This window comes from Lepidochelys kempii, chromosome 8, assembly GCF_965140265.1.
Source record: "Lepidochelys kempii isolate rLepKem1 chromosome 8, rLepKem1.hap2, whole genome shotgun sequence".
NCBI lineage: Eukaryota > Metazoa > Chordata > Testudines > Cheloniidae > Lepidochelys > Lepidochelys kempii.
In genome coordinates this window covers 104714092-104737347 of record NC_133263.1, presented here as the reverse complement: position 1 = coordinate 104737347, position 23256 = coordinate 104714092, and the positions used below count along the sequence as shown (strand labels likewise).

The 23256-nt window shown below is 44.6% G+C and overlaps 1 protein-coding gene across 5 annotated transcripts in view; it reads right to left on the bottom strand.

Annotated features, from left to right (window-relative positions):
* TESK2 (testis associated actin remodelling kinase 2) overlaps nt 1-16889 on the bottom strand; it is a 121570-nt gene extending 104681 nt beyond the window's left edge. For 2 of the 5 annotated variants that reach the window (XM_073357890.1, XM_073357892.1), the window contains exons 1-2: nt 16603-16889; nt 861-1171 (exon numbers count right to left, since the gene is read on the bottom strand). In XM_073357890.1, coding sequence (XP_073213991.1) covers nt 861-1082 — 222 coding nt within the window. In that variant the 5' untranslated portion in view covers nt 1083-1171; nt 16603-16889. Of the gene's footprint in view, nt 1-860; nt 1172-13045; nt 13457-16602 lie in introns of those variants that run through there. The other 3 variants (XM_073357891.1, XM_073357894.1, XM_073357893.1) reach the window with 3 other exon arrangements.
* Nucleotides 16890-23256: the final 6367 nt, after the last annotated feature.

Here is a 23256-nt window from a genome sequence, read left to right as displayed (position 1 = left end):
TCTAAAAGTCAATGCATTTATCAATTCCCCTATAGCAAAGTTAAGAGCTTTAAAAATATTTTACTTGGCCTAATACCTAGCAAAAATCAAAATGGCTATAAACCTTACTAGAAGAGCCAGAACGGCAGAACACTGCTGACACAAACTTGAGATTGCACAATCTCATCTTGGCTTTACAGTTTGGAAAGTCAGTAGATGCTGTAAACACTGAGAAGAAGCAGGTGACTGCCACAACCGCAGATCTGCTCAAAGAATAAGAGATTCTTTTTATTGAAAAACTGAATAAGAAAAAGAAAGCAGGGAATGAAGAGATGGAAACAGAAAAGAGGAGGAGGGTACAAAGGCATTGTGCAATAAACTACAGCATGTTGTTTCAAATTCCACAATTATGTGCCAACATCACAACATGTCTACTTCTTCTGTTAGGAAGCAAAGAAGATCAGCAACCTGTACTAAAGAAACAAATGCAGTTCTGCAGGCCCAATTAGAAAGCCAAATGGAAAACATCCAGACCACAGGTTCCCCAGCATATAAGAGATAAATATTTAATGTGTGCATGCATTGACTAAAACATAGATAAGAAACAAAAAGCCAATCCAAAAATTTTCCACCATTTCCCACATCCTCCTCTGCAACTTTCCTAAAATAAATGACACACCATATTGTAAGTGGTTGGGGAAAACGTTATGCTACTTGCCAAGATCCCCACCACTTACCCACCCCTAGGCAAAGCACATACAAAAACTTCAGATGATTAACAGATCAGGAGAGGCCCCCATTCAGAAACGAGAAAACAGCCTCTGTACAAAATACTGCATCATCGACTTGAAAGAGGAGAATCACTAAGGTTAGCCACCCACCTTGAACACCTCAGAGAAGAAACCGGAGCCTATTTTCTCACAGGTGAAGTCATCAAGACGTGTAAGTCTGGAAAAGGCACTTATCAGGGCTCTGTACGAAGAGGTCCAAACTCTCCCCACCTGGGACACAGTCCCATCACCTCCGCCACCCCCATCAAAGTCTTCAATGCGCTCCAAGCGTGGTGGAAATCCTGCTATTGAATTCCGCTTACTTCGATCCATTATGGAAAATAAATGGTTCCTTTTGAAAAAGGAAGGATCTTCTCACATCTTAGGTGCTTAAGTAGTTTTTCTTCTGCTTTGGTGGGATGCTAGAAAACAAGAAGAAAAACACTTCATTAGCTACTACTATCAGGGACATACCCAAAAAGAGTCCAACTCTTCAGTCACACCTCTTTAGCCTGACAAATTTAACTCTCATTAGGAAAAATAATCAGAATCCTAGTAAGCATACAAAAGGGAACAACATAGAGATGGACTGGACCGCCTAAAATGGCCTTTTCTGTCTTTAGATTCCAGAAATACCTTATATTTCTGGCTATAAGATTGAAGAGACACATACTGAAAGTATTGGGCCCCAAACACAGTTAGAAAAATCCTTCTATTCCTACACAAGGTTTTTTTTTTTAATTAGTCAAATAAAATACATTCTCTATTTCACTAAGATTTTTTTAATATTGCAGTAACTCCTCGCTTAATGTTGTAGTTATGTTCCTGAAAAATTTGACTTTAAGCGGAACGATGTTAAGCGAATCCAATTTCCCCGTAAGAATTAATGTAAATGGGGAGGGGGTTTAGGTTCCAAGGACAATTTTTTTCACCAGACAAAAAGTTTATATATATATATATATATATACACATACATACACACACACACACACAGTATACATATATATACACACACTATATATGTACAGTATACCTTTTTTCACAATTTAATACAGTACACAGCAATGACGATTGTGAAGCTTGGTTAAGATGGTGGAGTCAGAGGGTGGGATATTTCCCGGATAATGCCTTAGTGCTAAATGATGAACTAGCACTCAACTGAGCCCTCAAGGGTTAACACACTGTTAATAGAAAAGGAGTACTTGTGGCACCTTAGAGACTAACCAATTTATTTGAGCATGAGCTTTCGTGAGCTACAGCTCACTTCATCGGATGCATACCGTGGAAACTGCAGAAGACATTATATACACACAGAGACCATGAAACAATACCCCCCTCCCACCCCACTGTCCTGCTGGTAATAGCTTATCTAAAGTGATCATCAAGTTGGGCCATTTCCAGCACAAATCCAGGTTTTCTCACCCTCCACCCCCCCACACACAAACTCACTCTCCTGCTGGTAATAGCCCATCCAAAGTGATAACTCTCTTCACAGTTTTCAGAGTAACAGCCGTGTTAGTCTGTATTCGCAAAAAGAAAAGGAGTACTTGTAGCACCTCAGAGACTAACCAATTTATTTGAGCATGAGCTTTCGTGATAATCAAGGTGGGATTTGTGCAGGAAATGGCCCACATACACACTGTGAAGAGAGTTATCACTTTGGATGGGCTATTACCAGCAGGAGAGCAAGCAGGAGGCTCCCACCAGCAGCTCCAAAGCAGAGGGCAGGAGCAGCACATGGCCATGGGGGAGCTGAACTGCCAGCAACTGATAGCCTGCTGGGCAGCTGCCGCACAGGGAACTTAGGGGAGCGGGAAGCTGATGTGGGGGCCGACGGTCCACCCAGGTTCCAAGCCCCCACCAGCTAGCGCCAACAGGCTGCTCTTTCTGCAAGCAGTGACAAAGCAGATGGCTGCCAAACAACATTATAAGGCAGCATTGCACAACTTTAAATGAGCATGATCTCTAATTGATCAGCAACGAAACAGCGTTAACCAGGACAACTTTAAATGAAGAGTTACTAGACTAGTTTTAGGAACCCGGCGAGAAAAATAACGTTTTATGCTTCACCATACTAGAGTAACAGTTAATGAACACTTCCCATAATTCTGCTGCCATCACAAGAAAACCACTCTGCGCTAAGACTTGACTGAGGATCCCTGGACCAAAAACAGCATGTCAAGGTTCCTTCCCCACTCTGAACTCTAGGGTACAGATGTGGGGACCTGCATGAAAGACCCCCTAAGCCTATTCTTACCAGCTTAGGTTAAACGCTGCCACCACCGAAGTGTTACACAAAGAACAGGGGAAGTGCCCACTTGGAAACGTCGCCCCCCCTCCCCCAATATCCCTCCAAGCACTACACCCCCTTTCCTGGGGAAGGCTTGATAAAAATCCTCACCAATTTGCATAGGTGAACACACACCCAAACTCTTGGATCTTAAGAACAATGAAAAGCAATCAGGTTCTTAAAAGAAGAATTTTAATTAAAGAAAAAGTAAAAGAATCACCTCTGTAAAATCAGGATAGTAAATACCTTACAGGGTAATCAGATTCAAAACACAGAGAATCCTTCTAGGCAAAACCTTAAGTTACAAAAAGACACAAAAACAGGAATATACATTCCATTCAGCACAACTTATTTTATCAGCCATTTAAACAAAACAGGTTTTAGAGTTGCAGCCGTGTTACTCTGTATTCGCAAAAAGAAAAGGAGGACTTGTGGCACCTTAGAGACTAACCAATTTATTTGAGCATAAGCTTTCGTAAGCTACAGCTCACTTCATCGGAGCTGTAGCTTTCAAAAGCTTATGCTCAAATAAATTGGTTAGTCTCTAAGGTGCCACAAGTCCTCCTTTTCTTTAAACAAAACAGAATCTAACTAGATTGCTTACCGACTTTTTACAGGAGTTCTGACCTGCATTCCTGCTCTGGTCCAGGCAAAGGCATCACACAGTCAGAGAGAACACTTTGTTCCCCCCCTCCAGCTTTTAAAATATCTTGTCTCCTCATTGGTCATTTTGGTCAAGTGCCAGAGAGGTTATCTTAGCTTCTTAACCCTTTACAGGTGAAAGGGTTTTTCCTCTGGCCAGGAGGGATTTAAAGGTGGTTACCCTTCCCTTTATACTTATGACACAGCACAACGTTAAAATCAAATAAAGGACGATCTTCATTAGCTGTCAGTAGCAGCACCTACATCCTTTATTCAGGTTTCCATACACTACAACTTCAGAGCCAACACCCTTAACCTGTAAAAAGAATGAGGAGTACTTGTGGAATCTTAGAGACTAACAAATTTATTTGGGCATAAGCTTTCATGGGCTAAAACCCACTTCATCAGATTCATGGAGTAGAAAATACAGCAGGAAGATATATATCACACACACACACAGAGAACATGAAAAGATGGGGGTTGCCTTACCAACTCTAATGAGACAAATCAATTAAAGTGTGCTATCCTCAGCAGGAGGAAAAATCACTTTTGTAGTGGTAATCAGGGTGGCCCATTTCAAACAGTTGACAAGAAGGTGAGTAACAGCAGGGGGGGAAATCAGCATGGGGAAACAGTTTTTAGTTTGTGTAATTTAGTTTGTAAATTGTGTACTTTACATGGATGGGTCATTACACAAACTAAAATCTATTTCCCCATGCTAATTCTTCCTCCTACTGTTACTCACACCTTCTTGTCAACTGTTTGAAATGGGCCACCCTGATTACCACTAAAAAAGTGATTTTTCCTCCTGCTGAGGATAGCACACTTTAATTGATTTGTTTCAGAGGAACAGCCGTGTTAGTCTGTATTCGCAAAAAGAAAAGGAGTACTTGTGGCACCTTAGTTAGTCTCTAAGGTGCCACAAGTACTCCTTTTCTTTTTAATTGATTTGTCTCATTAAAGTTGGTAAGGCAACCCCCATCTTTTCATGTTCTCTCTCTCTCTGTATCTTCCTACTTTATTTTCCACTCCATGCATCTGATGGAGTGAGTTTTAGCCCACGAAAGCTTATGCCCAAATAAAGTTGTTAGTCTCTAAGGTGCCACAAGTACTCCTTGTTCTTTTTGCTGATACAGACTAACACAGCTACCACTCTGAATCCCTCAGCCTGTGATAACTTACACAGGTTATGTCTACACTACCGCGATAAGTCGACCTACACTACACAACTCCAGCTATGTGAATAACATAGCTGGAGTCGACATGCCTTAGGTCGAGTTACCACGGGGACTACACCGCAGGGGGTCGACAGGAGAAAATCTCCCGTCAACTTACCTTACTCTTCTCATTGGGGGTAGAGTACACGGGTCGACTGGAGAGTGATCTGCAGTCGATTTGGCGGGTCTTTACTAGACCTGCTGAATCGACTGCTGGTGGATCGATCTCAGAGCTTCGATCCCTGCCATAGTGTAGACCTGCCCACAGTTCCACTGAAGTCAACAGAGCAATGACAGTTGAAGATTTAGCCCCAAGTCTATTATAACATCAATGATGTTCCCACTCAAGGTAAAGTTCCAGAGTGGTTTTGGGGTTCTTTTTTCCTTTATTTAAAGCTACATTAATTTACATTCAATTCAAAATACAGAAAATACACTACTGTATGTTTGCCAAGTAGAAAAGGAAAAAACACCAGTAACGGATTTTTTTTTTTTTTTTTTAAGAGGACAATGAAGTAATCAGGATGACTCTGGAGCCTATCAAACCAAACTTGCACTGGCAAACTTGACAGATGGCCTACTTTTTTGTTTAAACCTTTAGGCTCACTAGGCTGTTCATCTTTTCATATTTAACTGCTTATTTACAGCAATTCAGTGTGTCCTTGGAGAATCTGAGTTCATCACAGAGTGAATAGATTTTTAAGGGTAAAGAGAAGGAAAAAAGAGGGGAGCCTGAAGCAGAAAAAACAGTGATCTATATTGAAAAGTGGACAAGTGAAGTCACTAATGAGACAAGGAACAGATGAGGCAGTTGTACTTCTATTTACACAGATGTAGGAGCCCTAAACCTGAAACAGTTACAAATGACAATTTAAAAATAGTCTATTGAGTTTTAAAGAGCATTTCAAAAAAACAGAGGCTCACCAGCTGTCCCTTGGACACACAGCAATATTGTTTATAAGCATGTTTTGTATGCAATGCATGTCTTAGTTCATAGATGTTACTTCAGTGCCAAAATGCCAACAAAACAGATGGTAACCCCTTTTCTGTTCAATAGTGAACTTTATTTTGCAATGCCAAACAACATTCAGGTTACACTCTCAAGAAAAAGGAAAGAAGCAGTTACAGAATAAAAAAAATATGTTGCATTGCTCAGGTACCTACCACGTATTTGACTAAGTCCTTGAAAATCAGGGAGAAAGTATTAACAACATTGGCTAGGGATTGCTTTATCTCCACAATGCAGGATATGGTGGTGTTCCTATAGAACTCTATAAACACTTTCCTAAGCTGAATTTACCATGCAAATTCCCACAGCATATGCAAGCTGACCACACTTGGGTTCTGTGCTCATTGACTATCATGCTGTGGTGGCCCACTGATATGCAGGAGATCAACGCTCAATTTTTAACCTCATATTCTTGCTCTGAGAGCTATTAGGGTCTGGAAGTGCTACAGAAGCAGCAGCACGGGCATGACGCCTGGCATCACTGCAACTGATAAAGAACAGCACCGACACCTCTGAAAACCATCCCCCCCGAGCCATAATAAGGATGATGCCCCGACACAATTTCTGAGATAGGTTAAAAATAAATAATAATAACTCTTAGTGCTCCAACTGAGATCTGAACAAACATTTTGTTGATTTAAAGAAGCACTAGGAAAGTAGATGAAGAGGAAGGTGCTCAAGAACAGTGAACAAGGTGCAGAGGAAATGCAACAGCAACTCATTTATATTTCCTATTCAGACAGAGTCCATCTTTAGAGAAGGACTAGATAAAATAGCACTAGAGGAAGGCACAAAGTTGGGGTATGACTTATTTATGCTGCAGTCCCACCCATAACGTGGTAGGTGCTTTCTCAACAGAGGATTGTCACAGTTCCTACCCCAAAGGGCTTACAACCAAAGCCCCGCTCCTTCAGTGGATTTCACATGAAGTAAGCCCCTGAATTTGCACAAGTTATGTCTACACTGCAATTAGACACCTGCGTCTGGCCCATTCCAGCTGACAGGGGCTCACAGGGCTTGAACTAAGATGCAATTGTGGTGTAGATGTTGAGCTCAAGCTCTGGGGCCCTTGCAGGGTCCTAGAGCCTGAGCTGCAGTCCAAGCCCAAATGTCTACACCAATTAAACAGGCCCTTAGCCCAAATCAACTCGCATGGGGCGTCTAATTGCAGCACAGACATACCCACAGAGCTCTTCAGACTTCAGTCAGGCACCACTTGGGCACAGGGGTCCATCCACTGGAGTTCCTCGTAGGCTCAGGAACATGGTTTGTTAAGTTCATAGGTGAAACTGTGTGTGTGTAAAAATAAAAAAGATACAGGAGAGTACGGTTGTCCCCTATGCTAGCAAGCATCAAGCACAACAGATGTGATGTTTGATCAAGCAGGAGAGAAACAGGAAAAAACCCACAAGCAACTGGGTACAAAAAAAAAAAACCTGAAAATTCTGTGAACAAAATCCAACCAGAGGTAAAAGAAAAAAAATCAGTCTCTCACTATGCTTTCCCTATTAGTTTGTTCTTTTTAAAAAAGAACTACACATGCACCATCCTTTATTACTTGAAATCACATGATGAACTTAGTTAGAGAAGGTCTATATAAGTCCCACACTGAAAAATTAAAACCTCAAAGGTTTTACCATCTGGATTCTCAAGTAACCCATTCCTTCATCTTGGCCAGCTAAAGCTAGTCTAATTTCCAGACAGTTACTCAGTGTAAAAAATATCCATGGAAATTGCTAGGGTAGGAATTGTATTAGTTTCATTTTCTCACTAGGTTTGTAGATGCAGCATTAGAAAGAGGAAAAATTTAAGCAGGAAGCATTCCAAACAGGCCGAGTGTCATTTTGGCCAATTATACTAATGATCACATTCTCAATTAAATCATCCAGGGTTTAACTAACTGTCTAGTAAGTCTGACGTACTTTAATTAACCATAGCAAGTAGTAAATTAAAGTGCACTGAACAGAATCCAAAACAATCCCGTTGCAAAACCAGAGCATTTTTAATATTAACGTTCAGCCTGGAAAACTGTTCAACTGTGCTCAATAGCCTATTAAAACACTGAACATGCTATAACTGTTTTCTGCTTAACTGCTGGCTTTCAAACTCCTGTCTTTGGTATTCTTATACATTTGGTGAGGGTAGAAATACCCAACCCCAAGTCAGTGTCTTTAGGTATGGAAATATCTACAATATCTGTCTTCCAGAATGCTTCCTTGCCTTGCCCAACCATCTATCAATTTGCTAAAAAAGACACTGTCTAGGTATCTTAAATTATTTTTTTAAAATTATGTATCAGTTCAAAGTCTTTTGGAAGCCTGAATTGAATTTTTTTTAAATTACTACAACATTTGCCTCCACTGCATGAATTCACCAATTTATTACTGTAGGGTTGCTTACAAAAGATTGTAGAATTTGTTTGTATTTATTTCACTTGAGGTCTGAGTTTACAGACATAAGCTTTTGTTTCAAAAATATCGACAGAAAAGCCCATTATGTCACATCGAGTTACCTCCCAGGGCACTTGCAAGGCAGCTCAAAAGACTAAATAACCCAGTGCTTTGCATTTTATTTCTTTTCAAAGAGATAAAATAGGTCAAGTTTCAGGCCTCCCACCTTGACAGTGTCCCTTTAATGCCTCAAGACACAAAACAAAGTCTCTCCCAAATAAACGAGTTCAGGCCTGTCTCCACTACAAGATTCAGGCAAGTTTAAGCATGTGCACATTTACACACGTCAATCTTAAAAAGACACAATTTCTACTAGAAAATTGACTGCTCTCTCTAACTACACAGCAGCAACCATTAACTACATGTCTATATATTACACACATACAGGACTTGTCGCTCGGCATCTAGCCTGGAAAGGAGAAGATCTGGTAGGTGCCTGTTATTAATTTTAAAATGTTTTCCAAAGAATGAGATGCCCAAGCTTTGACACAAGACATCTGCCAAATGTTAATCATTCAAGCTCCCAATTCTAAAACCGTGTTCCTGATCCAACTTCAATCCACAGTGCTATCAGAACGTACAAGAAGCAGGTAGCCAAGGGTCACTTAGCAATGTTATCTATAAGGGAAAAAAGCAATCTCTGTACAGGGGGTCAAAATTCACACATCAACTAAGTCAAAAGAAGTGCATTTTGAGGATCTTGGTTCCCTAAATCTATGAGAAGCGGAAGGAGGTAAAGCATAAGAGACCAAAAGAGCTCAGAACCTGGAACTCCAGAATTCTGTTCCCAATGACTCCCTGTGTGACAGTCATTCTCTATGTCTGATTTTCCCAGTATGTAAAATGAAAATAATATTGGCCATCTCACCAGGGGCAGGGAGAAATCAGGCAAAGTTCGTACAGCACTAAGGCCTTACCCAACTCCCACTGAAGTCAATGGGAATCTGTAATGGGAAATAGACTGGGCTCTGTGGAACTTTTCTACACTAGGAAGTTACACTGGGCTGGCTGACATGACTTAAAATACATAATGTAGACAGGTTTCAGAGTAACAGCCGTGTTAGTCTGTATTCGCTGATCACTTTAGATAAGCTTATCTTATCTGTAATAGCTTATCTAAAGTGATCAGCAGGAGAGTGAATTTGGGGGGGGGGGGAGGGTGAGAAAACCTGGATTTGTGCTGGAAATGGCCCACCTGATGATCACTTTAGATAAGCTATTACCAGCAGGACAGTGGGGTGGGAGGAGGTATTGTTTCATATTCTCTGTGTATATATAAAGTCTGCTGCAGTTTCCACGGTATGCATCCGATGAAGTGAGCTGTAGCTCACGAAAGCTCATGCTCAAATAAATTGGTTAGTCTCTAAGGTGCCACAAGTCCTCCTTTTCATAATGTAGACAAGAGCTGTCACATTTAACCCAAGAGCACTTGTCTACACTGAATGTTATACATCATGTTAGTTAATGCGTTCTAATACAATATAAATTTCCTAGATCAGACAGCCCAAGGATATTTCCTCTCTCATCACCTCAGCTGCCTCCATAGATGACATGGGGATGCATGTTATTCCCATCCACTTCTTGTTTTGCAGCAGAGTCCTTAGCTATGGGAACACAGACACAACTACCTTTGCAAAGATTTAGCAGTGACTTCTTCCCTATGCATCACCACACGCAGCCCAAACATTGGTCCACAATATTAGTGGTCCACATCTCTTAGTAAAGCATAATTAATTGCATGTCAAACCTGGAAATATGGTAGACTTAACATCAAGAACTGAGAATGTTGCTCCAGTGTCACTGAATTTCCATAGGCTGCCCCTGACTGTACAGCTACAGAAGCTTGTATACTGTAGTGGATTCAACATGAAACTAGAAGCTGGGAGTTCAAGCGTGCTAATGCTGAAATGGCACATCCAGTCAGTGGCCATGCAAGGAAGTAACTTAACTGCTGTCTCTTTTCCCCCACCCGCAACTCAGTAAAATGATGATAATATCTACCTTACTCCTTCACACGGGGCTGTGAGAATTAGTTCTATTTTCAAAACACTGTAAAACCACTAAAGTGCAAATATACACAAGTGCCACCATTAGCTCTATAGGACATCAGACATTCGGCCCTGAGGAACTCAGGATATTGAGCTTTGAAAAAATGCTAAATCCTGGATTTTTAATTTTACATTCATATTATATTTCTCTGATCTTCGTTGTTCCTGAAAGAGCCACTTTCTGACTCTAGCCAATGCTATTATAATGTATGCTTTCCACAAAAAGACCACAAGTTCCTCAGAAGTGACCTGCATTACCCCTGCTCCAGAGACTGTCAGTTGGCTAAACTGCGTGGTAGTTTGTGATGCCAATACACCTCCAAAAGAGGCTGAACTGAAACAAACCTCTCACCTAATTTGTGAATCCAGCCAAGTCTGAATTCAGTAAACGGGACTGACTGGTCCTTAACCCCTTACACAGAACCTGGCATTCAAGCCCAAGTACAATGGTCACAAACATTTTTAAGCATCTAACACTCATTCAGGAAATGTAAATACAACAACAACCCTGAAATACTAAATGCTTTGTCCTTAGTGTTCCTGCCAATAACTTCTAAGGTCCATTTAATTTAAAGGTAACCCCATTAAGGGACCTGGTAACCACCTGCAGTCCCCTAACCTGGTTGTAACAGTTCCACTTTGTAGCATACACAAGACCTTATGCTAAACAGACTAAAGACAGGTATATGATTTGCTTTAGCTTGGTTACAACACATGGTTGCTGTATTTAAATAATCCATTTCAGGCAAGGTACATATCCCTTTTGAGAGGCAGGAAAGGTGAGCTGTCTAGAAGGCATAATGACCCGTTTGTCCCTCCCTACACAAAGCAGCATAGATAGTGCAGAGCTCAGAGCAGTACTGAGAGGAAGTTGCTTTTGCCTCCTGGATTCTGGAGTTGCTGGGGCTTCGTTAGGCACAGCACAGGTTAGGGTAGCTCTAAATAATGCCCTGGAGGCCAAGACCCCTAATAGTCAAGGCCTAGGAATGCACTGGCCATATCCCTTCCCACCCCTTCACTAGGGGCTATCCCCCTCTGCATTTGGAGTATTCTCAGAAAATAGGAAGCAGCTTTCAGATACTTTGCAGCCCCTTCGCATCAGCCAATGCAAATGACCAATAAGGCATTAAAGAATCCAGCACAACAAAGGCAGGAACAAAAGATAAATAAATGCTGGGAAAGATAAAATGAAGAGATGTACCGGTATGTATCCCAGAGTGTAAAAAGGGCAGAAACACAAGGTCTTTTAGGTTATTCCCATTCATGAGGGATAATCATTTTAACTTTTATTTTTCAATGTACAGAACAGAAACATAAGATTAAAATCTCTCCTAACATTTCAGCCACAGAGAAAATAAGAAGCTGGCTGAAACAGATGATTTTACTTAATGTCACAATAATCATAGAATATCAGGGTTGGAAGGGACCTCAGGAGGTCATCTTGTCCAACCCCCTGCTCAAAGCAGGACCACTCCCCAACTAAATCATCCCAGCCAGGGCTTTGTCAAGCCTGACCTTAAAAACTTCTAAGGAAGGAGATTCCACCACCTCCCTAGGTAACGCATTCCAGTGTTTCACCACCCTCCTAGTGAAGAAGTTTTTCCTAATATCCAACTTAAACCTCCCCCACTGCAACTTGAGACCATTACTCCTTGTCCTGTCCTCTTCCACCACTGAGAATAGTCTAGAACCATCCTCTCTGGAACTACCTCTCAGGTAGTTGAAAGCAGCTATCAAATCCCCCCTCATTCTTCTCTTCCGCAGACTAAACAATCCCAGCTCCCTCAGCCTCTCCTCATAACTCATGTGTTCCAGTCTCCTAATCATTTTTGTTGCCCTCCGCTGGACTCTTTCCAATTTTTCCACATCCTTCTTGTAGTGTGGGGCCCAAAAGTGGACACAGTACTGCAGATGAGGCCTCACCAATGTCGAATAGAGGGGAACAATCATGTCCCTCAATCTGCTGGCAATGCCCCTACTTACACATACCAAAATGCCATTGGCCTTTTTGGTAACAAGGGCACACTGTTGACTCATATCCAGCTTCTCGTCCACTGTAACCCCTAGGTCCTTTTCTGCAGAACTGCTGCCGAGCCATTCGGTCCCTAGTCTGAGCAGTGCATTGGATTCTTCCGTCCTAAGTGCAGGACTCTGCACTTGTCCTTGTTGAACCTCATCAGATTTCTTTTGGCCCAATCCTCTAAGGTGCCACAAGTACTCCTTTTCTTTTTGTAAATTGTCTAAGGCTCTCTGTATCCTATCCCTACCCTCCAGCGTATCTACCTCTCCTCCCAGTTTAGAGTCATCTGCAAACTTGCTGATCCTCCAGATCATTAATGAAGATATTGAACAAAACTGGCCCCAGGACCAACCCTTGGGGCACTCCACTTGATACCGGCTGCGAACTAGACATGGAGCCATTGATCACTACCCGTTGAGCCCGACCATCTAGCCAGCTTTCTATCCACCTTATAGTCCATTCATCCAGCCCATACTTTAACTTGCTGGCAAGAATACTACGGAAGACCGTGTCAAAAGCTTTGCTAAAGTCAAGGAATAACACGTCCACTGCTTTCCCCTCATCCACAGAGCCAGTTATTTCATCATAGAAGGCAATTAGATTACTCAGGCATGACTTGCCCTTTGTGAATCCATGCTGACTGTTCCTGATCACTTTCTTCTCCTCTAAGTGCTTCAGAATTGATTCCTTGAGGACCTGTTCCATGATTTTTCCAGGGACTGAGGTGAGGCTGACTGGCCTGTAGTTCCCCGGATCCTCCTCCTTCCCTTTTTTAAAGATGGGCACTACATTAGCCTTTTTCCAGTTGTCCGGATCTCCCCCAATCACCATGAGTTTTCAAAGATAATGGCCAATGGCTCTGTAATCATATCCGCCAACTCCTTTAGCACTCTCGGATGCAGCGCATCCGGCCCCATTGACTTGTGCTCTTCCAGATTTTCTAAATAGTCCCGAACCACTTCTTTCTCCACAGAGAGCTGGTCACCTCCTCCCCATGCTGTGCTCCACAGTGCAGTAGTCTAGGAGCTGACCTTGTTTGTGAAGACAGAGGCAAAAAAAAAGCATTGAGCACATTAGCTTTTTCCACATCCTCTGTCACTAGGTTGCCTCCCTCATTCAGTAAGGGGCCCACACTTTCCTTGACTTTCTTCTTGTTGCTAACATACCTGAAGAAACCCTTCTTGTTACTCTTAACGTCTCTTGCTAGCTACAACTCCAAGTGTGATTTGGCCTTCCTGATTTCACTCCTAATGCAGACTTGGCTTTTATATGTCATTTATAAACTCACATAGCTGAAACACATAAAGCATGCCTTCAAAAGCACGCCTTGAAAAGCACAGGCAGTTTAGTTATTTAGCTTGTGGCTACAGAAATCACAGAAATTCTGCATATCAACTATTTACAACAACTATAACAACAATAAAGAACATTGTTTATTTAGCATGGTAGGTATGCAATAAAAAAGTCACAGGTCCCTGTGACAAGAAGCTTACAATCTAAATCAGACATAACACAGGGAGGCTAGACAACAGATGGGGATAGTGGGAGGGATACAAGTGACCAATCATGAGATATACTTATTGCTACATATGCAGTTTGGTTAGTTCCTTTTTTATAATATATTAAAATCTGGAGAGAGAATGAAGGCCAGAGCAGAGGTTAGCTTACATAATTTACATTTTCAGAGCTCTACACAAATATTACTGGTTTTCCCCCCAAAAGCGTGTCATTTTTGCATTCATTGCAAAACAGTGACCTGTAATAATCAGTTGCATAAAAAGCCACAATTATAAACATACATGTTTCAATGCAGTGGATCTTGTAATAGTAAAACCTTTTCATCATTATTATAAAGGATAATGTTTTAAGTTACAGGCACTGCATACTTTCAATGTTGGTTAATTTCATTTTTTCCATGTGCCTCCCTATATTATACACTGAAGCAAGAAATAGGGATCCTCATTTCTCCCCCATCCCATCCCTCAACCCTTCAGAGTAGAAACAGGTGATCCACTGGCACAAGAATGGCTTAGCACAATGAATTTAAAAAGACAGCATACACTTTCCATCAAGTGTTGGACAATGCCACAAAGATCGGCAGTACAAACTAAACGTGTTTTATATGCAGCTGTTTACATGAAGCCAGAACTAGTGCAGGTGGAATTATACAGCAGATGTCTGTGGCCAGGCAGTAAGGGCCAGACAGCAGTCACACACCTTCTATTGATTTAGCAGATTATACAACAATACACACATTTTCAAGCCAAAAAGGCTTAGTAGAAATGTCTATGGAACATTCACTGGTATGTCAGACCTTCCCATAAAACACTTTTCTAAAGTTATAAATTCCAGTGCATCCATGTGCAGATTATAAATTTACTGATCCGCAGATTGAGATGCTAGAAATCTGATCTCTGATTATGAAAAATGATTACTACTTCAGAGGATATGTAAAGTTCATTTTTAAAGAATAGTTCATATATTATCCTAAATAATGGTTATAAGTTTCAACCTATTACCATACATAAAATACAAATAAAAGTCTCAGAGAACTCAGGATAAGATACAAAAACAATTCCATCAAACAACAACTGCAATTGTTTCAACTGGCAAGACTCAGTATTCAGCTGAGCACTTAAAAGTTCCACACTAACTGGAATGGCATATACTAAGAATTATCATTTAAATTTAAAAAGCATCTTTTATCTGAAAACCATAAAACAAATATATAAACATACACCTGCATGGCCGAGTCTGTCATTAACACAAATTTGGAGACTAACCAATTTATTTGAGCATAAGCTTTCCTGAGCTACAGCTGTAGGGAAAGAACAACAGAAAAGAATACTAACAATGAAACTTGCACCAAGGATGGCTCCGATGAACCCTCCCCCTACCAGAATGACTGGATTTGTGTTCGTACCTTAGTTAGCTCCTTAAGGAGCTTCTACTATAATGCTATGGATTTTAATAGCACCTTTCATCAAAATATCTTGGCGCAAACAGATCCACGTGCACCTGGTTAACCAAGCCCAGTATTATGGCTTTCGGCAGCAGACTGCAAAATAACCCGTGAGGACAAGCTGCTCCCCGGGGCCCACTGATTCTCACCCACCCCCCCGAGACAAGCTGCGCTCCCCCATGACAAGCAAGCTGCTCCCGTCCAATCCGCCCCCATGACAAGCTGCTCCCCCCCAATCCGCCCCCATGACAAGCTGCGCTCCCCCCTACTCCCCCCCAATCCGCCCCCATGACAAGCAAGCTGCTCCCCCCAATCTGCCCCCATGACAAGCTGCTCCCGTCCAATCCGCCCCCATGACAAGCTGCGCTCCCCCCTGCTCCCCCCATCCGCCCCCATGACAAGCAAGTTGCTCCCCCCAATCCGCCCCCATGACAAGCTGCCCTTCCCCCTGCTCCCCCCCATCCGCCCCCATGACAAGCTGCCCTTCCCCCTGCTCCCCCCCAATCCGCCCCCATGACAAGCTGCCCTTCCCCCTGCTCCCCCCAATCCGCCCCCATGACAAGCTGCCCTTCCCCCTGCTCCCCCCAATCCGCCCCCATGACAAGCTGCCCTTCCCCCTGCTCCCCCCCAATCCGCCCCCATGACAAGCTGCCCTTCCCCCTGCTCCCCCCCAATCCGCCCCCATGACAAGCTGCCCTTCCCCCTGCTCCCCCCCAATCCGCCCCCATGACGAGCTGCGCTCCCCCCATTCCCCCCCAATCCGCCCCCATGTCAAGCAAGCTGCTCCCCCCAATCCGCCCCCATGACAAGCTGCGCTCCCCCCTGCTCCCCCCAATCCGCCCCCATGACAAGCAAGCTGCTCCCCCCAATCCGCCCCCATGACGAGCTGCGCTCCCCCCTACTCCCCCCCAATCCGCCCCCATGACGAGCTGCCCTTCCCCCTACTCCCCCCCAATCCGCCCCCATGACGAGCTGCCCTTCCCCCTGCTCCCCCCCAATCCGCCCCCATGACGAGCTGCCCTTCCCCCTGCTCCCTCCCAATCCGCCCCCATGACGAGCTGCCCTTCCCCCTGCTCCCCCCCAATCCGCCCCCAACCTCCTGCTCCCACGCCGCGTGACAAGCTGCTCCCTCCGGCTGCAAGATCACCCCCCACCCCCGCGGCTCCCCCGGCAGCAGCAGCAGCAGGGACACGAGCGGCAGCTCCCCGCCCTCACCTGCAGCCAGGCCCGGGCGGCAGCGGGGCCCGCGCGCCGGGAGGTCTCTCATCGCCGCGTCCCGCGCCGGCACCCCCGGCCCCTCAGCGCCGCGAGGGGGGGCCATGTGGGGCGAGCCCCCCCCACCAGCAGGGCCCAAGGGGAGGGGCCGCTGCGCCCCCGCCTCACGCCTCGACCCCCAGCCTCCACCCCGCCAGCGCCTCGCGTCGGCCCAGCCCCCCTCGCCTCAACGCCACTGCGGGCCCGCCCGAGCCCGAGCCAGCCAGACCCCGACTCAGGGGGCGGCCCCGATCGATGAACGCCCCGGCCACGGCGTCCAATCGGCACCGCTGGATGCTTGATGGACAGGCCCGGCTGGACCAATCAAAGAGTTCCCCCTGATGGTTGGACAAAATTATTTGATTGACAGCCCTCTCGGCCGTCCACAATGAAACGCAACAAAGCTCCGGCAGCAGCCGGACCCACTAGGAAGTAAGGGAAGGAGAAGAAAGTGGGAGGGAATGGAAGGGGCGTTGCTAGGGGCGCCTCAAACCGATTGGCCAGCAGTTGAAGGCGGGAGTAAATAAAAGACTGTCCAATGAGAGTGAGACTGACAGTGATTGACAAGTATGAGAGCCAATTAGAAATTATTTCTGAGGTGAGTGGCGTGAAGCTGTCAACAGGGCCCGTGCATCGATGGCGCGGGAGGGAGAGTGGGAGGGGTGATGGGCGAGAGCCTGGTCCGGAGCCGTGGTGCGAACAGGACCCAGCATGCACTGCGCCGCCCCGTTCTAAGGGCGGGGGGAGGCAGCCAGGCTGTGTCCGGGGGGGGGACAGGGAGAGAGAGGGCCTGACCTGCGGGGGGGGACACAGGGTCTGTGAGGGGGGCACAGGGGGAGACAGGGCCTGACCTGCGGGGGGGGACACAGGGTCTGTGAGGGGGGCACAGGGGGAGACAGGGCCTGACCTGCGGGGGGGGGGACACAGGGTCTGTGCAGGGGGGGGGCACAGGGGGAGACAGGGCCTGACCTGCGGGGGGGGGGGACACAGGGTCTGTGCAGGGGGGCACAGGGGGAGACAGGGCCTGACCTGCAGGGGGGGCACAGTGGGACACAGGGTCTGTGCGGGGGGGGCACAGGGGGACACAGGGTCTGTGCGGGGGGGGGGGGGGCACAGGGTCTGTGTGGGGGGGACACAGGGGAGAGAGGGCCTGACCTGTGGGGGGGGCACAGCGGGACACAGGGTCTGTGCGGGGGGGGAGCACAGGGGAGACAGGGCCTGAGCTGCGGTCGGGGGCACAAGGGGAGACAGGGCCTGACCTGCGGGGGGGAGGGGGACACAGGGTCTGTGCGGGGAGGGGGCACAGGGGGAGACAGGGCCTGACCTGTGGGGGGGGGCACAGCAGGACACAGGGTCTGTGCGGGGGGGGGAAGGGTGCAGAGAGAGACGGGGCCTGGCCTGCAGGGGGAGGGGGCACAGGGGAGACATGGTCTGTGCAAGGGGGGGCCCTGATGCACTCTGCCTCAAACAACAGGGAAGCCGCCTGCTTGGATTACCAGTGTAACTGGCCTTGGCCAAGCACCCAGGGGTTTTTGCAGGGCTCAGTCCTGTGACCTTCAGCGCAAAACACACAAGGCTGAGTAGCACCTGTGCTAAATGGCAGGTTTCAGAGTAGCAGCCATGTTAGTCTGTATCCACAAAAAGAAAAGGAGGACTTGTGGCACCTTAGAGACTAACCCATTTATTGGATCATAAGCTTTCGTGAGCTACATCCGATGAAGTGAGCTGTAGCTCACGAAAGCTTATGCTCAAATAAATTTGTTAGTCTCTAAGGTGCCACAAGTCCTCCTTTTCTTTTTGTGCTAAATGAGTGTTAGCAATCCGTGAGTTGTTATAATCCCAGGGGACATACACTACATTATGCGTGGTTATCACATATTTCTCCCCAGACAACACAGTCCCAAGTGGTGAAGGTTCCTACTAGTTCACATCCCTGCTGGTGCATCTTGTGGTAAATCACCCCTGGTTGAACTCTGATCATTCAGCTCCCAAAACCTCTCTCTACTAGTTCAGTTCAAGAGTTCTCTGAGCTATGAGCAGGTAGCAGGCTGTTATCCTTGTTGCAGACAGCTCCTAAAGGCACAGGCAGATGCATTTAAGCCAGAAGTATTGTGATGGCTTGCTGGTACCTGCCATCTTTATGGGCCACATCTCTACTCAGATTGAGACAGAGCTCTGCATGCCAGGACCTGTTGTCTCCATAGGGCCGTACCTCTACTTTAAATATCAGAATACCTGCAGCCTTATCCATTTTACATAAATTAGTTGGGCTTCTGCAAAATTGTCAGCATGGTTCCATTATGTGAGCAAAATTTAGATGCCCCTGTTTGAGGGTATTTACTCCTACCACGTGTGCCAAGCTACATGTATCCTGGCCCTAGTATAAAGTTATGGTGACACCTAGTGCTCAAACAAATGAACATATGTGGTGACAGAAATTACATAGAAAATAAGATAGGTTTCAGAGTAACAGCCATGTTAGTCTGTATTCGCAAAGAGAAAAGGAGGACTTGTGGCACCTTAGAGACTAACCAATTTATTTGAGCATAAGCTTTTGTGAGCTACAGCTCACTTCATCGGATGCATACTGTGGAAAGTGTAGAAGATCTTTTTATATACACACAAAGCATGAAAAAATACCTCCTCCCACCCCACTCTCCTGCTGCTAATAGCTTATCTAATGGCCCTACTTGATTATCATACACATTGTAAGGAGAGTGATCACTTTAGATAAGCTATTACCAGCAGGAGAGTGGGGTGGGAGGAGGTATTTTTTCATGCTTTGTGTGTATATAAAAAGATCTTCTACACTTTCCACAGTATGCATCCGATGAAAAGTGAGCTGTAGCTCACGAAAGCTTATGCTCAAATAAATCGGTTAGTCTCTAAGGTGCCACAAGTACTCCTTTTCTCTTATAGAAAATAAGAGGGGAGAGATGTATTAGGTCACATATCAGCCATCCTCTGAGGGGAATGTAATGATTTCAGCATTTTGGGAGTAGTCAGACACATGAAGCAAGGGAAGAAATTTTGCCTGATAGCAAATACCAACCTGGAAGTGGACATTTTGTGCACAGAGGGAAACATGCACAGAGTAATACAGAGTCTGTACTAGCTTGCACTGTAAAAATCTGTTCAGGTTGTGGGGACATGATGCTGTGAAGAGTAGCTCTCCCCCAGTCTTGCCTCCATTGCATTCACTGGACTTATAGCAGGGACAAATTTGGCCCTCTGTACCTCAGTTTCCCGATCTGTTAAATGGGAATTATGATACCTATCAACCTCACAATGGGTTGTAAGTTTTAATTAATTAATGTCTATAAAGTGATTTGACATTCACAAATGGAAAGGCAAAATATTATAAACATACACACTCATCTAAACCAAAGGAAAAGCTGACTGCAAAAACCTCTTCACTGCTTAATTCTTTTTTGAATGACTTCTGCAGGGCTAGTCTCTCAACAAATGTCACTTCATTACAGTTTAATGGAGACCTACCTGTCCTGGGTTTCAGTTAATTGTTTTTGATGCATAAACAACATAAAATTTCAGCCTGAACAGTTCAAGTTTGGCAAAGTTACAAGCAAGTTAAAAAAGCATCTCAGAACAGGAAGTGTCAGGCAACCTTAATTTGTTAGTCTCTAAGGAACCACAAGGACTCCTCATTGTTTAGGCAACCATAACTATCGCAATGCTATCAATTCTGTCTACAATATATGATATTTTCTCTGTGTATTGTTAGTAAAATCTACTCTTTCTAATTTAGTCTAAACATAGTTCGATTCACATTCATAATGGAACCATCAGTAGCAACTCCATTGTTCAAGTTGCTTTGAGATTTACACTTAAAGCATGATTAAAGTCTGTTTTACACTTTACTAACTAAATTTAGTCTCCAAATTTTGCACAACAACTTTTCAATTGACTTTTCTATGTAAATTTAATGGAAAAATCTTTACTAACTTTTGCAGAGGAGACATTTTTAAAGCACTCTCTTTTTTTAAAATTTTATCTTATTTTTCCTCATTTTTCTTTTGAATTCCTCTAGCTAAAAAAAACCAAATCAGTCACCACAAACTCAAAACTTCACACATTCCCCACATACCCCAATGTCTATTCTGCTAACCTCTCAGCCATAGAGCACTATCCAATTTCTACAATTAAACATAGAGAATTATTAAGTTCTTCATCAGAACCTAATTCAGCTGTCCCAATAAAGCAGACAGAACTACTCAGATCTGTCAGCTATTTCTGTTTTCTGATGCTCTAGGTCTAGGAGATAGATGCCTTTGTAGCAAAATTGCAAGCGTTTGCCCTCTTGGCAGCATGAGCTCAAGAATGGCCCCTTTACTCAAACGAAATTCCCTTAAGTTACATTTTGGAGCTTTAAATTCAAGTGCAGTTTATTTGAACAGTTCATTCAACATTTAAAAGAATATGAACACCAAACTCTTAAACATCTCAGTGTTTTCATGTCCATGCAACAGATCATGAATATTCAGCCTGGTGGGAATCCTCTAGAATCAAGTGTTCGTTGCTGCTTCATTCTCAGTGAAACTAACTGCGACAATTTTTTTTTTTAATCTAGCTATTCCCCAGAACTCTCTTATACCAGTTGGTATTTTAAAGCTGTTATTAATTTGCTCCAAGGTGACACCTTGTGGTAGCCATTCCAGCTATTTGGGATACCATGCCTATTATACTGAAGCAAAAACATTCTCTTTCACCCACTCTGTCCTTCCAAAAATGTCACCCAGTTGCTGCATTTCAACATGATTTCAATGTGTGTCTCTAATATACCTACAGATGTCTTTGTTGGCAACTTTAATGTGCTGGAACTTATATGAACTGGGGTTGTGGAGTAACATTACTACCCTATGCCAGTGTAATCTAGTCATCACAAGCCTCATTTGCTCTGTGGAAACACTGTTCATCTATCTCAGGGGTGGCCAACCTGAGCCTGAGAAGGAGCCAGAATTTACCAATGCACATTGCCAAAGAGCCCCAGTAATATGTCAGCAGCCCCCCATCAGCTCTTTCCTGCCCCCCCACCCCGCTCCCAGCAGTCAGGGGAGGGGGCGGGAAGGGGTGCAGTGGGGGCAGGGCCTGTGGCAGAGCCAGGGGTAGAGCAGTGAGCACCCCCTGGCCCATTGGAAAGTTGGCGCCTGGAGCTCCAGCCCCGGAGTCGGTGCCTGTATAAGGAGCCGCATGTTAACGTCTGAAGAGCCGCATGTGGCTCCAGAGCACAGGTTGGCCACCCCTGCTCTATCTAACTATTTTTAATGTGCCCATCACATGTGGCATTATGCTCATCATTACATGAGGAAATGATCCACATTTGTGAGAGGACTTAAAAAGGGTATATTGTTATGAGCCCCAAGACTGCTGACACATAAAGGAAACTCTTCTTTACCTCAAGTGCTAGAGGCCTGGAGCAGAAGAGTGTGGGTTTAACTGATGACCACATGTGTACATAAATCAACAGCGACAGCCTTGTCTGAAACCAAAGTTACATGCTGACTATTTGCAGCTCCCCTGGTGAACAGGTCTGAGCGACACTTTTAAAACTCTGGCACTAAAGCCTGCAGAAGGTGAATGGCTTATAGAGCTTTCCATTGTTTCCTGGAAGGAGGAAAACTAAGGTTGGATGGAAAGAGATCAAAGAGAAAGGTCTGCAGAGATCACAGTGCTGCTTTACTTGTAATGATCTTTTGTTTGCATGCAGGAAGAACAGGCAAGAGTTACACATCCTGAACACACCACTACAGGAAGCTCTGTTCACTATGGGTGCTCCCCCTTCTCCCCCGCCTGCTGCCCTTGTGCCGATTGTCCTACTTAAAGATCAAATACTCCAGAACACAGTTCTGTGGTTTGTGGTTTAGGTCTTTCTTCTTTCAGTATGACTGCCTTCCCCAGAGAGATCCCTGTATCTGTCTGAGTGTCACAGCCTTGCAAAGAGCAGGCAACGGTTAACGCACCCAGTGGCACTAAAAACAGACATAAAAAGAACTCTGGTAATAGGAGACAGGAGAGGAACTCCCTGCCTCAGAGCATCTGAAATGCACCTGGGAGAGGGGGATGAAAGAAGGACATTTCTTCATTACAAAATAATCAAATCTCTGACTACCCATAAATTCCAGATGGCTGTTAACATGAATGCATAAGCTGGGGGGTATACTAAGCCGGAGTAGGGAAGTCTTATTACCGCTGTCTAAGTGAGACCATTCCTGGAATATTGTGTTCAGTTCTGGTGTCCACAATTCGTAAAGAATGTTGACAAATTGGAAAAGGTTCCAAAAAGAGCAACAAGAATGATTTGAGGTCTGGAAACTGTGCTTTCATTCGTGAGAAAAGAAAGAAGCTTAACAAAGCGAAGATTAAGAGCTGACTTGATCCCAGTACCTAAATGAAAGAAAATTTCTGATAGTAAAGGGCACTTTTCATCTAGCAGACAAAGGCAGAACAAGCTCCAATGGCCGGAAGCTGAAGCCAGACAAATTAAAGCAAGAGATAAGGTGCACATTTTTAACAGTGAGGGAGTTAACCTTTGGAATAACTTTCCTAGGGATGTGGTGATGGATTTCCCATCAGCTGAAATCTTTGCATGGAAATTGG